The 18,352-nt window shown below is 43.1% G+C and overlaps 1 protein-coding gene across 4 annotated transcripts in view; it reads right to left on the reverse strand.

The window, feature by feature from the left end:
• PCDH7 (protocadherin 7) overlaps positions 1 to 18,352 on the reverse strand; it is a 461,646-nt gene that overhangs the window by 379,499 nt on the left and 63,795 nt on the right. Inside the window, exon 2 of one of the 4 annotated variants that reach the window (XM_063136151.1) lies at positions 11,479 to 12,166. The exons of the other annotated variants lie outside the window; for them this stretch is intronic. Coding sequence (XP_062992221.1) covers positions 12,089 to 12,166 — 78 coding nt within the window. The 3' untranslated portion in view covers positions 11,479 to 12,088. Of the gene's footprint in view, positions 1 to 11,478; positions 12,167 to 18,352 lie in introns of those variants that run through there. 4 annotated transcript variants of the gene reach the window in all.

The following is an 18,352-nucleotide window of genomic DNA, read 5'->3' on the forward strand; positions in this document are numbered from 1 at the left end:
CTGAAGGGAGAAAGGACATCCAATGTACAGTTCTAAATCAGAATATTTTATATTCTGAGTATGCCATAATGAAGCATGCTAAAAAGCTCAAACTGTGAGGTTACAACTTATGCTACATTGCTTGTTTTTTGTAATATGTCTGGGGTGTAACGTAATACAGGCTGCTGAACTGCTGAATGTATTCTGTTAGAAGAAAGTTTACCATATGCTATATGGAAATACACAGAAAATGAACTTTTTCGTTGATTTTTTTTTTTTTTAATGTCAGACTATTTCAACTACACTCTATAGAAAGGGATTCCTGTCAGGCCAGAACGTATGGTGGTTGGGCTACATTCGGCTTAGGGGGAGAAAGGTCATACATCTTCCTTCCCCACTTTGTGCCCTCCAGATGTGTTGGGACTCCAACATTCCTTAGCCAGTTTGGCCAGGGGCCATGTTGGCCAGGGATGATGGGAGTGGAAGTCCAATACACTGGGGGAAAGATGGGCACAGGCATTTTTTACTCCACCCAACATTGTGACGTTGCCTCCATGATCAAATCACAGGGCAGCGTACAGCCGTGACAGAAGCGTCTGTTTCAATGCTTAATTTCAGACAGCTCTTCCCTTCTTTGTCTGTTCCTTCTAGGATATACATAGCCTGACGAAGCAAGAAAGGTGTGTGCACATGAGCTATTGTCTGAGCAGCCACGGCAATGCTCATTCGAGCCTTCTTGACATGCCTGGATGCATGTTTTGATGGGCATGTGATTATTACTATCATAGCATTTTTGTCTTGGACTTCCTCCAAAGTGGTATCCTTCATACTCACCACAAGCTGAGAAATGGTGACTGGGTCAAGGCCACCCAATGACTATGAGAACAGGTTGCTTACCTGTAACTGTGGTTCTTCGAGTGGTCATCTGTGCAGTCACACTATGCAGAGCTCATAGTGTGACTACACAGAGACCACGAAGAAGAATCTCTGAGTTCTCTCTGCTCTATATCCAAAAGTCTGCTTTGCATGCAGAAGGACCCAGGTTCAAGTCCTGGCATCTCCACTTAGGATTGGGAACAATTCCTGCTTTAAACCCTGGAGAGCCTCTGCCAGTCAGTGTGGAAAATTCTGGACTAGATGGAGCAATGGTCTGACAGCTTCCTATGTCCCTAATCTCTTCTCCACACTGGCCCTGAATTGGATGCCTAGGAATCTGCCCTTTACTGAGGCCTTAGCTAGACCTAAGGGTTATCCCAGGCAAATGTTGTCCCTGCCTGCTCCCGGTATCCCCTGTGTGTCATTTGGATGTACAGGGATGATCCCGGGACGATCCCAGGATATAGGCCTGGTCTAGCCATGGCCTGTGTCATACAATTGGACCATCTTACTTAGTATTGCCTACACTTACTGCTGGTAACAATCCTCCAAGGTCTTAGGCCAGACATCCCCAACCTGGTACCCTCCAGATAGTTGGGACTTCCAACTCCCAGAAGCCTCAGCCAGCAGAGCCAATGGTCAGGAATTCTGGGAGTTGTGGTCCAAAACTTCTGGAAGGCATCATGTTCGGGGAGTGTGTTTTAGGGTGAGCTCTTTCCTGGCCCTGTTACCCAAATCCCTTTTAACAGGAGATGTTGGGGATTGTACCATTGGACCTTTTGCATGCAAAGCATGTGCCATGGCTCCTCCCTCAATGGCAATTCAAGGAATAATATGATTAAGGTTTTCAGATGTTTTCTGATATGTTCTAACAAAAACAAATGACTTAATTTTAACCATTGGAATAGCACAGGCAAGCTGCAAATGTCATACAGTTATTTGATTCATTCATCATATCCTGTACTATGAGGGTAGTCATGTTTATGGGCTTTTTAATATTTTTCAGGCTATCTTTAGCATTCAGCTTTTCATAGACCTTGGAAATAATTATTTGCTAAGAAAGAAATAAGAGATGTTGTCTGAATGCCATATCGAAACGTATGTCTATGTCTGCAGCAAAACGGTTTAATGCATTTCCAGCACAGGAGGAAGTTTCACAAAGGAAAATCTATGGATTCAGGAAACACATGTATTTTTAGGATGAATGTAGAAATAGACCTACAGACATTAAAAATTCTTCTAATTAACTTGGCAAAAAAGCAGTAGACCTTCCAAATGTCAAGCTCTTAGAAAAGATAGTAAATTATTTTTAAAAACAACAACAACTACTAATTGCCAGCTCTTACTGTGACGGCAGTACTATGCAGATGTTGGTATCAGGGCGGTGGGGGGGGGGAGTTCAAAACCTTTAACCATGGGTTTCACTAACAATTAACAAGAGTTAACGACAGAGAGTTTATTTGAGGAACAACAGAACACGTTCACAGTAAACTAAAGCCTAGGATAAATGCAATTCAAACTAGTGCTATGCTGATCATTTCAGCTGAGGATTTATTTATTTCTCTTGTCCGTTCACTGGGCCAGCAGTGAAAATGAAGCCACCCTTGAAATGGGAGGAAATGGACAATGTGGGAAGGAAGACAAATACAATGAAGTTGTGCAAGAAGAGTCCAGGTGGCTTATGCTTGCGTTAAGACTTAATGATATGATGAGGTGCACCCTAAAACAGGCCTTGTGCTGCATTCCAGGGCCTCCCAGGCTACCATGTTTCACAAAAGGCCTTGGGAGGAAGGCAAAGCAGAGGCACCAGTTTAGGCAAGGCAGTACAAGGTGGAATTTATTTATTTATTGCCTTCTGTGGAACACGGTGCTTTCCATCAGTTTAGACTGGTGCACCAGCTGCAGCACCTCCAAGATAAGGAAACTCACCACAATGATCCATGCTGTGGTAACCTAAGACTTCAATTACTGCACTATTTTATTTATATATTTGCTACACACACACACCACCTTTTCCTCCAAGGAGTGCACATGATCCTCATCTTTTCCGTTCTACCTTCACAACAACCCTGTGAGGTAGGTTATGATGAGAGTCAGTGACTGGCCCAAAGTCACCTATGGCTGAGTGGGGAACTGAACCTGGATTACCTCAGTCCTAGCTCTACTCTCAAACCGTTGCACCACATTGGCTCTCGTTACACCTGAGGCTGGCTTAAAACTTTGTTTCATGAAGAATACAGCTGCTAAGCTCCTAACTGGGTCCGGTACTAGAGACCGTATTATGCCAGTTCCAAAACAGCTTCAGTAGCTGCGGGTCTGTGTCCAAGCAGAATTCAAAGTGGTAGTACTTACCTTTGAAGTCCTTTACAGCATAGGACCTCTTTCTCTGCATGTACCTGCTCATGTGTTCAGGTCTTCATCAGAGGGCTTTCTCCAGGTGCCCCCGCCTTCTGAGATTAGCCAGCTGTGGCTACCACAGAGAGAGCCTTTTTGGCTATGGCAGCCAGCTGTAGAATGCTCTCTGTAGGTAGTCCCACCTGGGGAAAAGGCTTTGCTGAATTATCAGTTTTATTTTACTTACCACTTGCAAGGATGATACAAATAACAACGTGATGGATACAAATGAGGTGAAGGACGAGCTGGGATAATCTCTCTCAGCTGTGTCCACCTGGGTATGTAGTACAACATTAACATAGGTCCTTGCTATACCTCCCAGCCGGGAGGGAGAGAGGGGAGAGGATCTTGCAATATCTTGATTGCCAGATCCTCCCCCAGGGTGCACATGTGGAGTGAGGAAAGAGGCACGTCACAGCCGCCATTTCCCACCCCCACCCCATGAGTGGGGCTGGTCACCCAAGAGCAAAGCCCCGCTCCAGGAAAAAAGTGAGTAATTTAAAAAACAAAACAAAAAACCCCAACTCCCCCTCCCTGCCATCCCAGGGGTGGCAAAATTGCTGACCCCCCTGATGAGCATGGAGCCGCGCTGTGTGGCTCCATGCCCATTTCTGGTGGCATGCTTACTCTCAAGTAAGCATGGCACCAGGCAGGATGGGCACCCACACCTCCCGCAGTCTCGGGATGGTCCTGAGACCAAGGGGAGAATTGGGTTTTCCCAGGGTTTCTATGATTGTCCCCCCTGCCCCTGGATGTCCTTGTGTTTCATTTGAACGTGGCCCACCCAGACTAAGGGTCTGGCCATGAACTGAAGAGGTGGATGAATCTTGCTACCATCTAGGAGTATTTCCTCTTCCTCTGCAGAAGAGTTGTTCAGTCAATTTTCAGATTTGCATTTCTAACTGATGCTGGGCCCCAGAGATTAAGGACAATAGTGAGCTGGTTTACCAGGGAGTTGGGTGCAGAGAAACAGGCTAAAATGAAAGTGGCACACTTATCACAATGAATATGCCCCAACACAAGTGAGAGCTCATTATTGTGCAGCAATGGTGATGAAGCATTATTACTTATCCATCACATCCTTGAATAGGTTAGTGCTTTTCTAGGTACAAAACATTTTGTTTGGTGTGTGTTTTACAACTAAACCTCAGAAGGGATGTATTAAAAGTCTGCTGTGACAAGTGTGCAACACATTTTGAGAATAAAATTGCTCACATCCACTCCGTCCTTGATGCCAAAGTTAGAGCAGTTTCTATGGAGGTATCCAGAGCATTGTCTGGTCCAGTTAGATGTGACCAGTTTCTGAGGATGGTGTCAAGATGCTTGGAGGGGCTGAGCTGACTATCTGTGTTCTCAATCCTTGCCCATGTTGGCTAATTGCATGTAGCTAGACAGGACTGATTGGTTGGGTCCAGGAGGTGAGCAATGCTGCCTTACGAGCAGGGTAGTTTGCAGTCACCCTAACTGTGTGAACACTCTTTAAGAAATGTGCTCCGGATGCAGAATATTGAAACAAATATCACCTGGTCTCACACACACACACACACACACACAAAAGCCTTTTGGGCAAGGCGCTTGAGAGGGTGCTGGTAATACAACTCCAGGCTCTGTGGGGTAAAACATAATCTGGACCCATTTCAAGCCATGTTCAGTGAATGATCTCGGTTGCCCTGATGGATGTCCTCTGACAAGAGAGAGTGAAGGGAAGTTCTCTCTTGGTTCTCCTTGACCTCTCAGTGGCATTTAATAACATTGCTCATAGTAACTTCCAGTGTTCTGTTCTATCTCTCATGCTCTTTAATATCTATATCAAGCTGCTGGTTGAAGTCATCTGAGAATCTGGCATAAAGTGCCATCAGTACACTGATGACACTCAATGCTATTTCTCTTTGACATCTGAGTCAGGGGAGTGCTGGTGCTGGCTGGTTGCTTGGAGCTGGATGAGGACCAATGAACTGAAGCTGATTCCTGGAAAGATAACAGCATTGTGGGTAGAGTGTTCTCAGGCTGGGAGAAATGGTATTCAATCTTATCTGGAGGTCGCTGCACTTGGCAGCTTGGGGGTGAGACTGTGCTTCTAGATTCAGTTTTCTCACCAGAGGTCCAGGTGGTCATAAAAGAATGGAGTACCATTTACTAGCTTCAGTTCATTTCCTAGGTGTAGCCATTTCTGAACAGGATCATCTGGTCATGGTGATCCATGCCCTGATAGTCTCCTGGTTGGGTTACCGTAATGCATTACACATGGGGGAAGCTCCAATTAATGCAGTTTCTGGCTGCCTGAATTTTAACAAGTACTGCTGGGTTGGTTCAAATAACTCCAGTCTCAAAAGAACAGCATTGGTTGTCTATTGCTTTTTAGGCTCAATTCAAATTGCTGGCAATTATCTTTAAACCCAAATACTTGAAAGAGTGCTTCTTCCCATTTTAGCCTGTCCTTATCTTAAACTCTGCAGCTACTCCAAGGCTCTTCTTATCCACAAGCAAGACACTCAGCTGAAGTTGTTGACCCAGCAGGTATCTGAGAGGAGACCAAAGACTTATAAACCTGTTATCAGCTACCTTTCTTCCTGCTTCAAGCAGCTGTAGTTGGGTCTGCTTCTTCAGAGTCTGCAACTGGGACTTCCTTCTCCTCCCAAGTAAACCCCTGCTTCTTAGTAGACCCTTCCCATTGAGTAGCTACTGGATCAAAGGGTCTTACGGCATCTGGGCAGGCACTCCAAAGATGTCTCAGAGCCCCCCATCTGGACTGCTGCCTTTGCTCCGTAGAGCTGCAGGAAGACAGGGCAGAATCAGGAATGAAGACAGGTCTCAGGGTAAAGTTGACGGCGTTCTTTTGGGGAGGGGCAGGTGAAACATCCCCATTAAGGGATTCCTCAGGTTGTCTCATGTCATCTGCGGGTGTAAGTTTGCTGAGAAATCTCAATACTAATCCTCCAAAGAGGTTTCCCTTAGCCTTGGGTGGGTTGGAAGCTTGGCACCTCCTTATTGGAAGTGCGCTACGTAATCACAAAAGACAGGGCTTTTTCCATGGTGGCTCTAAGTACCCCCAGAGAGGTACTCCATTTAAAAAAAAAAAAATCAGTGCTAGGTCTTTTCACTCAAGTATTTTAATTTGTATAACTTGCCCATCTGCCCTGATAAATGAAACTGTAATTTAAATTTGAATTTGCTGTCTTTTATTATGGCTATTGGCTCTGAGTTAAAACAGTAGTAGTACAGCTACTAATACAATGGCTGTATTGTATTAGTTTTTTGTAATTATTCATATTGTGCACCACCCTGGAATCTTATATAAATGGTGGCATAGAAATGTAATCAGTCAAGCCACCCTAGGGTGAGGGAACTCACCTCAGGGTTTTTGAGTTAACTGTATGGGTTCTAGGATCACTTGCTTCAAAATGTTCCCTACAAAGGTACAAATGGACTGTTGGGGGATCCAACCAAATGTCTTGTGCCAACTGGCCACTGATAGAATTGAAGCTGAGATAAGTAACAGATAGTCTTTTTCTATCCAAGAACATCAAAGAAAATTAGGGTTTCACTAGTCACACAGACAAGCTTTTGCTTGTTCACATCAGACAGAGAAAAAACAGACGTTATCCAACAATCAACAAACAGTAGGACGCAAGAAGGAAGGTGCTCATTTTAAAGAGACGACCCCCCCCCCCCGCCTACTCCCGCAATCTCCATTTTGTAAATTCTGACATCCACAGTGTCCTGGCAGTAGCAGTGGGGGATATATATGCCTTCATTTGGTCTCCCACTGTTTCTCTGACCTTTCCCTATTGGAGTGGTAGCAGGAGACAAAAAAGAAGTAATTTTATTCCTTTTGAGACAGTTAGCTGTTAAACACTGTGAATGTGCAGTTCAGTTGTTCAATAAGTTCTTCATGATTCCAGTGCCAGAAATAGCTTCTGAGCAGAAAATTGATAACAGAAAAATAGAAAAGTAACACTGCATCAGTCAAATGATGATTACGGACACAAAGGTGCACAATTAAAACAATCAACTGTTAACTCTGGTTTTATTTTATATTTTTAAGAGGCTAAGAGCTAATTTACAGATGGATGTTCTTGCATGTTGATCACAGCATCTTCTGATCACACATAGCAGAGCTGTGCATGACTGGATTATTTACATCAGTATTGGATTATTTACATTCAGACTAGGACCATGGTTCTCTGGGAGGGGAGATTTAAGCTCCACATTCCCATTTTGTCCCAAAATTCTACACCCCCCCTCCATAGAATCATAGAATAGTAAGAGTTGGAAGGGGCCTATGAGGCCATCGAGTCCAACCCACTGAGGACATATTAAAAAAAAAAGAAAAAATCTCTATTGGAATCAGTGCAGATGTTTGTTTGTTTGTTTTCTTTAACCCACCCATGGGGGTGGAATTTCAGGATGACAATGAGAAAGTGGAAGCTTAAATTCCTCCTTGTAGAGCAGAATCCAGATCCAAATGGGGCCATCCACACTTACAGTGAGGTAAATACAGTGAGGGCTGCCTGCTATGCATGATTTGAAGGATGTGCCATTTGGTCTTCAGATTATTTGCATTAGAATTTATGAAGCTGTCTTCAACTGAATGAGAATATTGGCCCATCTAGTAAAGTATAATAGTCTACACCAGGTTTGTTGACCCTCTTTGAGCCTGAGGGCCACATTCAAGTTCAGAGAAGCTCTAAGGGCCTGCATTCCATTGGTGGATAGGGCCAAAGGCATTTAGATCTTTTAGAATCGAGGGGGGATGCATAAAACTGAAAATACTTGACGGTCAGGGGATAGGGGGTGCTGCAAGGGGTAGAGAACATGGCTGTCTGGGAAAATATGATGGGCCAGATTGGGGAGTCAGGGGGATGGATTTGGCCCCTGTACCTGAGGTTCCCCACCTCTGGTCTACACAGACTGTCAGCAGCTCTCCAAGGTCTGCATGTCTACTCAGAACTAAGTCCCACTGAAATTCAATGAAACTTAGCCCCAGGTTAAGTGTTATAGGATTAAACACTTAGGCAATGTTTTCCCCAGCTGGGCTACCTTGGCTATTAATTGGAGGTGGTGAGTAATGAACCCAGGTCCTTCTTTGTGCAAAGCATGTACTTTACCACTGAGCTATGCATCCCACATCTAATGCTACAGACAGAATGTTCAAACAATCATCCAAAATCATAATATATTTCAATGGGCTTGTTTTGCACATTCAGTTGCCACTATTCAAGTGTCAGGCAACTATTGAGGGCAATTTCAACATCACAGAGAAGCAAATCTGGAGTGAGCACTCGGAAGGTAGCTACAGCCAAACTAGGATCCCTGACAAATGTAATCAACATGCTCCATGTGTTTTCAAACCCATATGTTGCATACACATATTATATATTTTTAGGGATACGCATCCCATGTGTTAGGTGTGCACCTAAAAAAGTGAGGAATGACACTGAGGAGTGAAGGTTTCACCCATCACTAAGCTAAAACATGTCGGCCTTGAGTGTAAGCAGGAATGGGGCCTATGTTTCGTAGGGAGGTATGAGATATTTATTTTGCTTCTTTATTTGTTTTCATGGTTAAAAGATTAAGGGCACAACACTATGCATGTTTAGACGGAAAAAAGTCCAACACCTTCCAGCGTTCCCCAACCAGCCAAAAAAAAAAAAAAAGCCATACAACTCCCAGCATTCTCCAGCCAAACATAAAGCCCTGCAACTCCCAGCATTGCCTGGCAAGGCAGAAAAAGTCTTGCAATTCCCAGTTAGCCAGCCCCAAGGAAAAAACAAACAAAACCCAACTCCTGCAACTCCCAACATGCTGGCTAGGGAATGTGAAGAGCTGTAAGACTTTTCCACCCCTATCTAAACATGCACAGTGTTGCATCCCAATTTGTTTGTTACACATTCATTCAGTTTCCATTTCTTTCATTATTTCTTTCCTTTTAACTTTTTTTTTGCCGCCACTTGTGAAACCAGCAGAGCTTGTTCAGGGACTGCTCCGGCAGCCACCATTTCCCCCAACCCCAGAATTCCCAAGATGCCGTTCTGGTGACAGTGTAGGAAACAATCTCTCCCCCCACTGTCACGATCCCCTCACCCACGTCCTGGAATGCTGCAACATCCAGAACATTCTGGCATGGGGGTGGGGCAGTCAATATGAAATCACATCAAAACGTCCCCTTGTAGAATGCAAAAGATAATATATGGAAACCTTTCCTGTTTCTCTCTGTCTCTCATCTCCAAAATTCCCTTTCCTTTTGTCCGGTATAAATGTGCAGTGGTGTATTTTATTCAGCATTACTGAAGCTCTATACCAAAGCATTCTCTCTTTTTTTAAAAAAAAAACACTTAAAGGTTAAGCAAACAAAATATGTACTTAGAACGATAAAGCAATTACAAAAAAACAAAAATTAAAATGAAGGAATAGATTTTTTAAAATTTTTAATTTTACTTATTGATTTTGCTGACAGAAAAATCAATACAGTAGAAGTGTACAGACTCTGAAATTTGATAATATATTCTTAATACAATAAAGAGGTCAAAAACTTCTACCATATCATAGATTCCTCCACCTGAGAATGATTACCAAAAGTGATCAGGCCACCCAGTTAAAAGGGGGAACGGAATAGTGAGGATCATGTGTGATTTAATGCAAAAGGAAAAAAAAGCATAACAATGAAACAGAAAGGGCATAATCAAACCAAAATTAAACACTTTTATTTTCTGGTGTTTTCAATGGGAAAGCTTAATTCCTCTCACGGAAATCGACAGGACTAAAGCATGCTTAACTTTGGCAAGATTGTGCCCTGGAAATGTGACCGTCAGCACTGAACTTTGAATATTAGAAAAGGCATATTGTGAAGTCAAGTAATTGTATAGGTATTCAATTTATTAATGAATGCAACAACATAACATCTTCATATAAATATATCAGATATAAACCAGTCGTCTGAATAAGGTGAATTTACAGTTTACAGGTAAGCAACAAGTCAAAGCAAAACCCTGAAACAGACACTAATACTTTGAAAGCCCCCTGCATCTCTTGCGGATGATGGAAATGATGTATCTGAATGAGATGATTATTTGGAAAAAGAATGCTACAGCCTCCCTCTATCAGAACACAAATCAACTGCGGGGCGGAGGGCACAGGGAAGTATACTTCTGCCAGCCCCATTCCACATGCTTTTCTCTGTATTCAACCCAATTACTTTGTTCAGATGTAACAGCAATTCATGGGCTACTTAACCCATGAATTGTCAGGGCCATGTAGGAGTGAGAGAGCATGTTGTCTCCTAACCAGTTAACACTTCCACTCTGCAGCCAGTTTCTGAAACAATGCCCCATTCCTGGGTTGCTTGAACTCTGGGTTGTTGAAGAACAAATGACCCAAACTTCTAAACCAACAACAAACCATGGGTTCAAATTCTAGGTTGTCTGTCACTCAACAGTTCAGAGTTCCAGATTTGGATGTCACATCAAAGGTCCTGGGTTACTTGAGAAACCGGGTGCAAAGCAGAAGTGGCGAGTACACAGGAGGCCCCATGAACCCATGGTTTAAGCAACAGAGGCCTTAGCTAGACCTAAGGTTTATCCCGGGATCGTCCCGGGGTCATCCCTGCCTGCTCCCGGGATATCCTGTGTGTCATTTACATGAACAGGGATGACCTTGGGACAATCCCGGGATAAACCTTAGGTCTAGCTAAGGCCCAAGTCACCCCAACAACCCATGCTTTAAACAATCCATGGGTGGTTGTTACCTGTGGACTGTACCATTTTTTCTAATTTCCAAATGTGTTCAAATATATTCTTTTATCGCTTGGCTATAAAATATAGACAGATATAGTCTTTGAATTGTTATGACATATTAAGCTTAACAAGAATGAGAAATGCAAAGATGGTGCTTATGTCATGCAGATTCCCTTTTAATTAAACTGAAACCCCCTCCTTTTGTAATGTAGCTCCAATTGGGAAAGACCATTTTCATTCCATATATGTAACCTTCATAACCTCAAAAATAAATCAAAACTTAGCAGTCACACATTTTAAAATACATATACTGTAGTTCAGCAGACCGCTTCTTGATATTTCAGTTTCCTGACAAGGAATATTACAGGGCTTTTCTTTTTTCCTTTTCCCATACGTAACTTCTGAATATCTTACTCAGCACAGCCAGAGGGGTCCAATCCATATTTTCCCACCGACATTTCTAAATGATGGGATTTGTTCTGATTACTTTTTTCCCCAGAATCAGTTCTGAGGTATAGATACCATTTTCTTTGTTGATCTAGCACATGCTTAAGGGATTTTATTTAAAACCTACATAGCATAGCTAATTTCTTACTTCAAGCATTTTGAACTTATCTCCATCTTCCATTGTCTCCCCAGTCACGAACTAAAACACTAATTGGATGAATTTCTTTGATAGCTTTCCAGTCTTCTCACAGGCAGATCGCAGAGGGTAAGTCTTGTTCTCCAATTCATAGTCCTACACAAGATGGCACGTGATGTTTCTCGTCCACAGTTGACCATTTCGCCTTACAGAAACCTTTCTCACATCCCTTCAGTTCTCTTTATTCCGTTCATTGCTCTTCCCAAATAAACAATCATCCCAAGAGGTAATTTGAATTTCTCATTTACACACTCACACACACATATATATTTTTCTTAAAAAAATAAGAATGATTCAAGAGTTTGTTTGAAAAATAATGAACTTTTGATTTCAATGTCTTTTTGAGCCTTGCAGTGACCCCGCCTCTTGGGAATCGATTTCTTAAAATGATATTGTTGAACACAGGTCACGGGTCTTTTTATGATCCAACATATACTAAGTTGGAGCTTCATTCATAAATATTTCACTTACGAGCACATACATTCATTTTACACGATTCCTCAATGTGGCCAGGGGGGTGCGAGGTCTGCACTGTATCCACCTATAAAAAATACAAAAATATATGTCTGCTTACCGGGATGTGAGCAAGGTTTAGCTAAGCTATTCCTATCACAATGAATTTCATTATTTAAGAGCGATTCACATCTTGACACCCTCCATTAGATTAAATTGGACATAGTCATAACATTGCGTGGAGTTCAACCTGAGAATGGCAATATAAGACAGAAAACAGAGTCCAGGTTCAGATTTATTTCATAGGAAGCATGCTGAATTTTGCCTCTTTTTCTTGGGTTGTTTTATCATTTTGTGGGCTTTGCCTGGTTTTATTTATTTTTTTCAGCTTGTCCTTAAAAGCATAGGGGGGAAATGTTGCAATAGATTACTATCAGCTACCGGAGGAAGGGGAATATAACATGTGAATAAAGGAGCCACATAAAATGCATCGCAAGCATCAATGTATTTTCCCTGCCCACATATGCTACATCATAATAAACTGCATTTTATACACCAGGGAGCTTCAAAAGTAGCTTTCTCTGTAGTGCTGGGGGTTAGGGTGATTTCATAAATCAAAGAAGGAAGTCCCTACTGTAGCCCTCTGATAAATTTAAAGGACTGTTGAACCTTAATCTGGCCTGTCTGGGCAGCACCACCTTCTCCAGTTTCCATCCCTTTTCGTCTGGTGATTTCCCAGCTTTGGGGTGGTTTCTTCCCCATTCTAAGAGGTTGGAATACCTCTTCTAAGGCGTGGTTACTAGCACTAAGACCCTTAAACAAAACAAAAAAAAGCTAGTGTTTTGGCCCCACCTCCTTTTGCCTTCAGCCCCGCCCACCGCTGGAAGGTGACCCCCAAGAGCTTCTCCAAAATTGAATTTGCCTCTTGAGTTGAAACTGGTTTCAACACCCCTGATTTAATGGGTTCCACTCAGTTGTAGCCATGCTTTCTAAATACGTCCCCAATATAAAGTACTATCTGTGCATCACTATGGGACACAAACTTCTTTTTTTTAAAAAAAAGAGAAGAAAATGATGTCCTTTTAAGCGTGCTCCTCAAAATACAACATCTTAATGCAATCCATAATGTGTACAACTCCCCTGTTAAAACAGCTTCACTGGCTTCTGGTCGGTTTCCAGGCACAATTCAAAGTGCTGGTTATCACCTATAAAGCCCTCTATGGCTCGGGTCCAAGTTATCTGAAAATCCGTATTTTCCCATATGAGCCTCCCCATGCTCTGAGATGTTCTGTGGAGACCTTTCTCTGGCCATGGCTAGACCAGGAGATATCCCGGTGATCGCCCCAGGATCATCCCTGTGGTTGGGCCGCTTTTTCCGCGGTCTTGGGATGGTTTTGGGAACTAGGCACAGGGCACGGAGCTCCTCAGGTGCTCTGTGCCCATCGGGGGAGGGGGAGGTGTTTTTTTTTTTAAAAAAATACAACTTTACCTTTTTTTCGAGCACTCCTGTACTCCTTTAAAAAAAAAAAAAAAAACGGCAGCCACAATGTTGTGCACTGCATGTAGACGAGGCTGATGATCTTGTGATCATTAAATTGCGAGATCGTCGCCCTCCAACCCCCTCATCTAGCCATGGCCTCTCAATCCCACCAACGTCCCAGGCACACCTGATGGGTACTTGGGAGAGGGCCTTCTCGGTGGCTGCTCCAAGGCTCTGTAACTCCCTTCTCAGGTAGGCTAGGCTGGCTCCCTCTGTGCTACAGTTTCATAGGCAGGCAAAAGCGTTTTTATTTCAGCAGGCTTTTGGAACTATACAGGATCTTTGTTAATGTATTGGATTCCACCACCACCCCTTTTAATCTGTTACAGTTCTTTTTAAATTTTTTAACATGTTTTAATTTTACTGTAGGTTTAATTATATTTTAATTTTTGTAATTTATATTTATATGTTTTAATTGTACATGTTTTAATTTTGTAAACCGCCTTGAGTCCCAGTACTGGGAAAAGGAGGGATATAAATAAATATAATAACAATAAATAATAATAATCTAACCGGGAGCCCAGGACTGGCTGTAGCGCCTAGGTTTCCTGAATGGATCTCCCTTGGCATAATCTGTGAAATAGCCTTGTAAAGCTTGTGAAGGAGAACATTCTGTAATCATTCCTTTGGAGATATCAAAAATACAAATGAAACACAAATCGAAAAGTAGACATGATATTGACATTTAAAAGGTTTTAAACAATGTATTTAGCCCCCAGCGGAAGCTGGTTCTCAGGCAGCCAGCTTGGGTCGACTCAGCCTTCCATCCTCCCGAGGTCTGTAAAATGAGTACCCAGCTAGCTGGGGGAAAGGTAATAACGGCTGGGGAAGGCAACGGCGAACCACCCCGCTATAAGGGCTGCCAAGAAAACGTCAGCGAAAGCTGGCGTCCCTCCAAGAGTCAGTAATGACTCAGTGCTTGCATGAGAGGTTCCTTTCCTTTCCTAAACAATGTATTGCCTAAGGCTGTTCTTGAAATCAGGCTCAGCCCCAGAAGGTATAGGACCAGGGCAGGGTCTGCACTACTGCTTTAAAATGGTTTATAGCGTTAGTGACAACTGTTGGGGCCCAGGACATGCTCCACATGCAGTTTTCAAACTGCTTTCAAAGTGTCATATCCGGCTTGGGGTAGATCAGGCCCAGGCATTTGCTGGAGTCCCAAAACAATCACAGGGGTTCCAAAAGCACCATTCTCCTCACTTTGCAGAGAGCACCCAAGAAGCACAGAGCTTCATAGGAAGAGTGAGAGAATTCTCAACTGGCTTCTCCTCCTCCTCCTCCTCCTCCTCCTCTCTGAACCTAAGGGAACTCACTGAAGATGTTCACACACACACCAGGACCCAAGAAGTGGTTTTAAAGGGGGAGGGGTCAAGGCAACCCAATATTAAATTCAAAATGAAATTACAACTGATTCCCAACTGTACTGAAAAAGCACGACTGAGGGATATTATAGACGAACAAGATGCTCACTGTTCGGGGCTTGGCCTCAGCTCTGACTCCCTCCTTACCCAATTACCTCTCAGCTTAGCTCAACTTGGCTTCTGCCTCCACAACTAAGGCACAGCTTCCAAGGCAGGGCAGCAAGATGCTGCAGTTAATTTCTGGGTCCTAGAGAGGCTCTTTTCCCTCTCCTTTATCAATAGTCCTTCGGGGGTGAGCAAATTTGGAGGGGGCTCTACCCTGCACTGCTCCTGCCCCCATTCCCTGCTTATCTTTTCAACATCACCCACCCCACCCTCATCGTAGAGTAACCTTGGCTTAAAATATGATACCCCAGTTTATCCCCTTAGAAATGTTAACATTACAGGCAGCTCACAGAAGCAAGCTACACACCTGAGTTTCAGAACACCCTTCCCAAATGTTTATTTTTCTCAATGCTATCACTTGTTTTGCACAAACTGCCCCAATTCCCCAGTTCTCTGCAATCATGCCAGAGAGTTTTCCCCAAGATGCATAAAATATCCACACAGTTTATCCACGTCCCAAGAGAAGTGTTAAGCATGTCACAGGGCTCATCTAGACTTAGGCCTTAGCTAGACCTAAGGTTTATCCCGGGATTGTCCCGGGGTTATCCCTGTTAATGTAAATGACACACAGGATATCGCGGGAGCAGGCAGGGATGACCCCGGGATAAACCTTAGGTCTAGCTAAGGCCTTAGATGGGTTTTATACCCATTAAACTCTCAAGCCCCCAGCACATGAATAATCCTGGGAAGATGTATGAGGTGTGGATAACCTAACTAGCTTTAGTTAGGTTTAGCTTTAATTCCCAGAGCCAGTGTGGTGTAGTGGTTAAGGGGTTGGACTGGGAGTCGGGAGATCCTGGGTTCTAGTCCCCACTCAGCCATGGAAATCCACTGGGTGACTTTGGGCCAGTCAAAGACTCTCAGCCCAACCCACCTCACAGGGTTGTTGTGGTGAGGATAAAGTGGAGAGGAGGAGGATTATGTACACCGCCTTGGGTTCCTTGGAGGAAAAAAGGCAGGATATAAATGTAATAAAATAAATAATAACAAACAATGATGAAATCAGTTTAGTCTTTAGTGTGTAAGTCAGCCCTAAGAAGAAGCAACATTTGGCTGGTGGTAAGGTGGGATTGTGAGCAACATCCAGATAAGGTTACCAAATGCCCATAAAATGCCCAAATATCCTCAATAAGCAGTGTCGATTTTCCAGTCTAAGCCCAATGTTCTCACAGGAAAGCCATATGGAACAAGCCTGCAAAACGGATTGCCTTCCATTGTAGGTACAGCATCTTCCAAATGTCTAATGTCCCCTCTCTGCCACCGTGTGATAGCAAATATGGTGGGACTCGCAACCACCTTTTACTGGGAACAAACCATCTTTTCAGCCACAAGTGGCATCCAGGGTAAGGCATGGCCAAGGTCTTAGCCACAGCCAGTTCCCCCCTCTTAATTTCCTTTGAATATCATTCCTTTATCCCACGTAGCTTTTAAAATGAGCTGGGGAGGAGGTTTCTATTCCAGAAATACTTCCAATGGTCCTTTGGGCACATGAAACTAGTCGCAACACGGATCTTTGGAAGCAGGATTATTATATTTGGTAGTGATGTTGAAGTCAACAGAGCTACTCTTCTGGAGTGAAACATTCTGACAACTGTGGCATTTAATTGTTCGGTTGTTTAGGCAACTTCAGAACATGAAAAGAGCCCTGCTCCGTCAAACCACAGCTCCACTGTTCCCTACAGTGACTGGCCAGATGCTGCTCGTGAGAAGTCCATCAACTGAGCCTGAAGAAGTGGCCTTTGCCCTCTGGCAGAAGGACCAAGCTTCAGCAATGTAGTAAAGATCAATTCATTTGCCTACTTGTGATTTTAAGCACTGTTCAACTACATGAAAGGCCAGAAGCCAGAGCAACATGTGTAACTTTCTCCAGAGATCTGGGAGTCCATAAAATAAACGGATCAAACTCCTGCAAGAGGGCTTCTTGCTGATGTGTGACAGATGTGTTTTATTACAAAGATGTACTTCAATTAGAAAATCATCAAACTATAATTCAGCATGAGATAAACATAAAAATGGAGCTTTAAAGCGTTTACCAATTTTTTTAAAAAAATCTACTAGCCCAATGCCAAAGTAATTGAGCGGGGACAGTGTCAGGTGAAGGAAACCAATTTCCCCTCATAAGAACATCCAAATAGGGCTACTAGCTTAGAGTGATTGCATTCCATAATTTCTTTCATCACTAGACATGTAAAGCACTTCTTTTAACATCTCAAAAAAGGAAGCTTTATGAAGGTTTTGTTCATGTGCTTTTGGGTTAAACCCAAAAGGCAGATGATTAATCAACTACACATTCTTTAACCTGTTGAGAGCCCAGCCTCTGAATCAATGTGAATCATCAAGCATTGAGCAATCACATGCATGCATGTGTGAATCAGCCATCAAGGTTTAAAAGCAAATGTTTAAATCAACATGATAATCAGCCATGTGCCTAGGATGATATAACGGCAGAATGCTGGTCTTTTCCAACCTGCTACCCTCCAATGTTTTGGACTACAATACCCATCATTCTTCACCATTGGTCATGCTGGCTGGGATTGATGGGAGTTGAAGTCCAAAACATCTGGAGCACACCAGACTGGTCAAGGTTGAACTGAAGTGCAAAGGCTTAGTTGATAGCGCAGCATGACTGATGCCTCCACTTGTAGTCAAAGGCTAGAGCCTGTTCAATGGATGTCTATGCAAGTGACCTTGTTGTTCACTCAAGTTATTGAAACAGCCAATTACTGGTCAAACCTATGATTGTGGAATGACACAATGCATACAAAAGCTACTTTTTTCCTAAATAGAGAGAGAACGCTACATGTTGCTAAAATACCCACAGTCAGCAAAAATAGAAAGCAAAGAGGAGAATCAATATCTGCAAGAACAACAATCCTCTTTAGTGTGGGTACTTGACACTAGAACAGGCTTAAAGAAGCGGTTCCTAAAGGGAATTCATGTGGTCCAGTGTGGTGTCATCTTGGTTCCACTGAAGTAAATGGGAATGATTACACTGGAGCTGCAATTTCACTTTGCTTTCAAGATGTGGCTCAAATCAAAATTATACTAAAACAACAACTGAGGATTTATGCCATCTGAAAACTTGGAATACACTGCTAGAAACATCCTGTTACCTCCCAAGCCTTGCAAATAAGAGACTCAAGTCATGAACCAGTGAGTGAGCAAGTAATGTAGGTCCACACGGGTTCAGACTAGGCAAGGTTGATTT

The sequence above is a fragment of the Elgaria multicarinata genome, chromosome 10, assembly GCF_023053635.1.
Source record: "Elgaria multicarinata webbii isolate HBS135686 ecotype San Diego chromosome 10, rElgMul1.1.pri, whole genome shotgun sequence".
NCBI classification, from domain to species: Eukaryota; Metazoa; Chordata; class Lepidosauria; order Squamata; family Anguidae; genus Elgaria; species Elgaria multicarinata.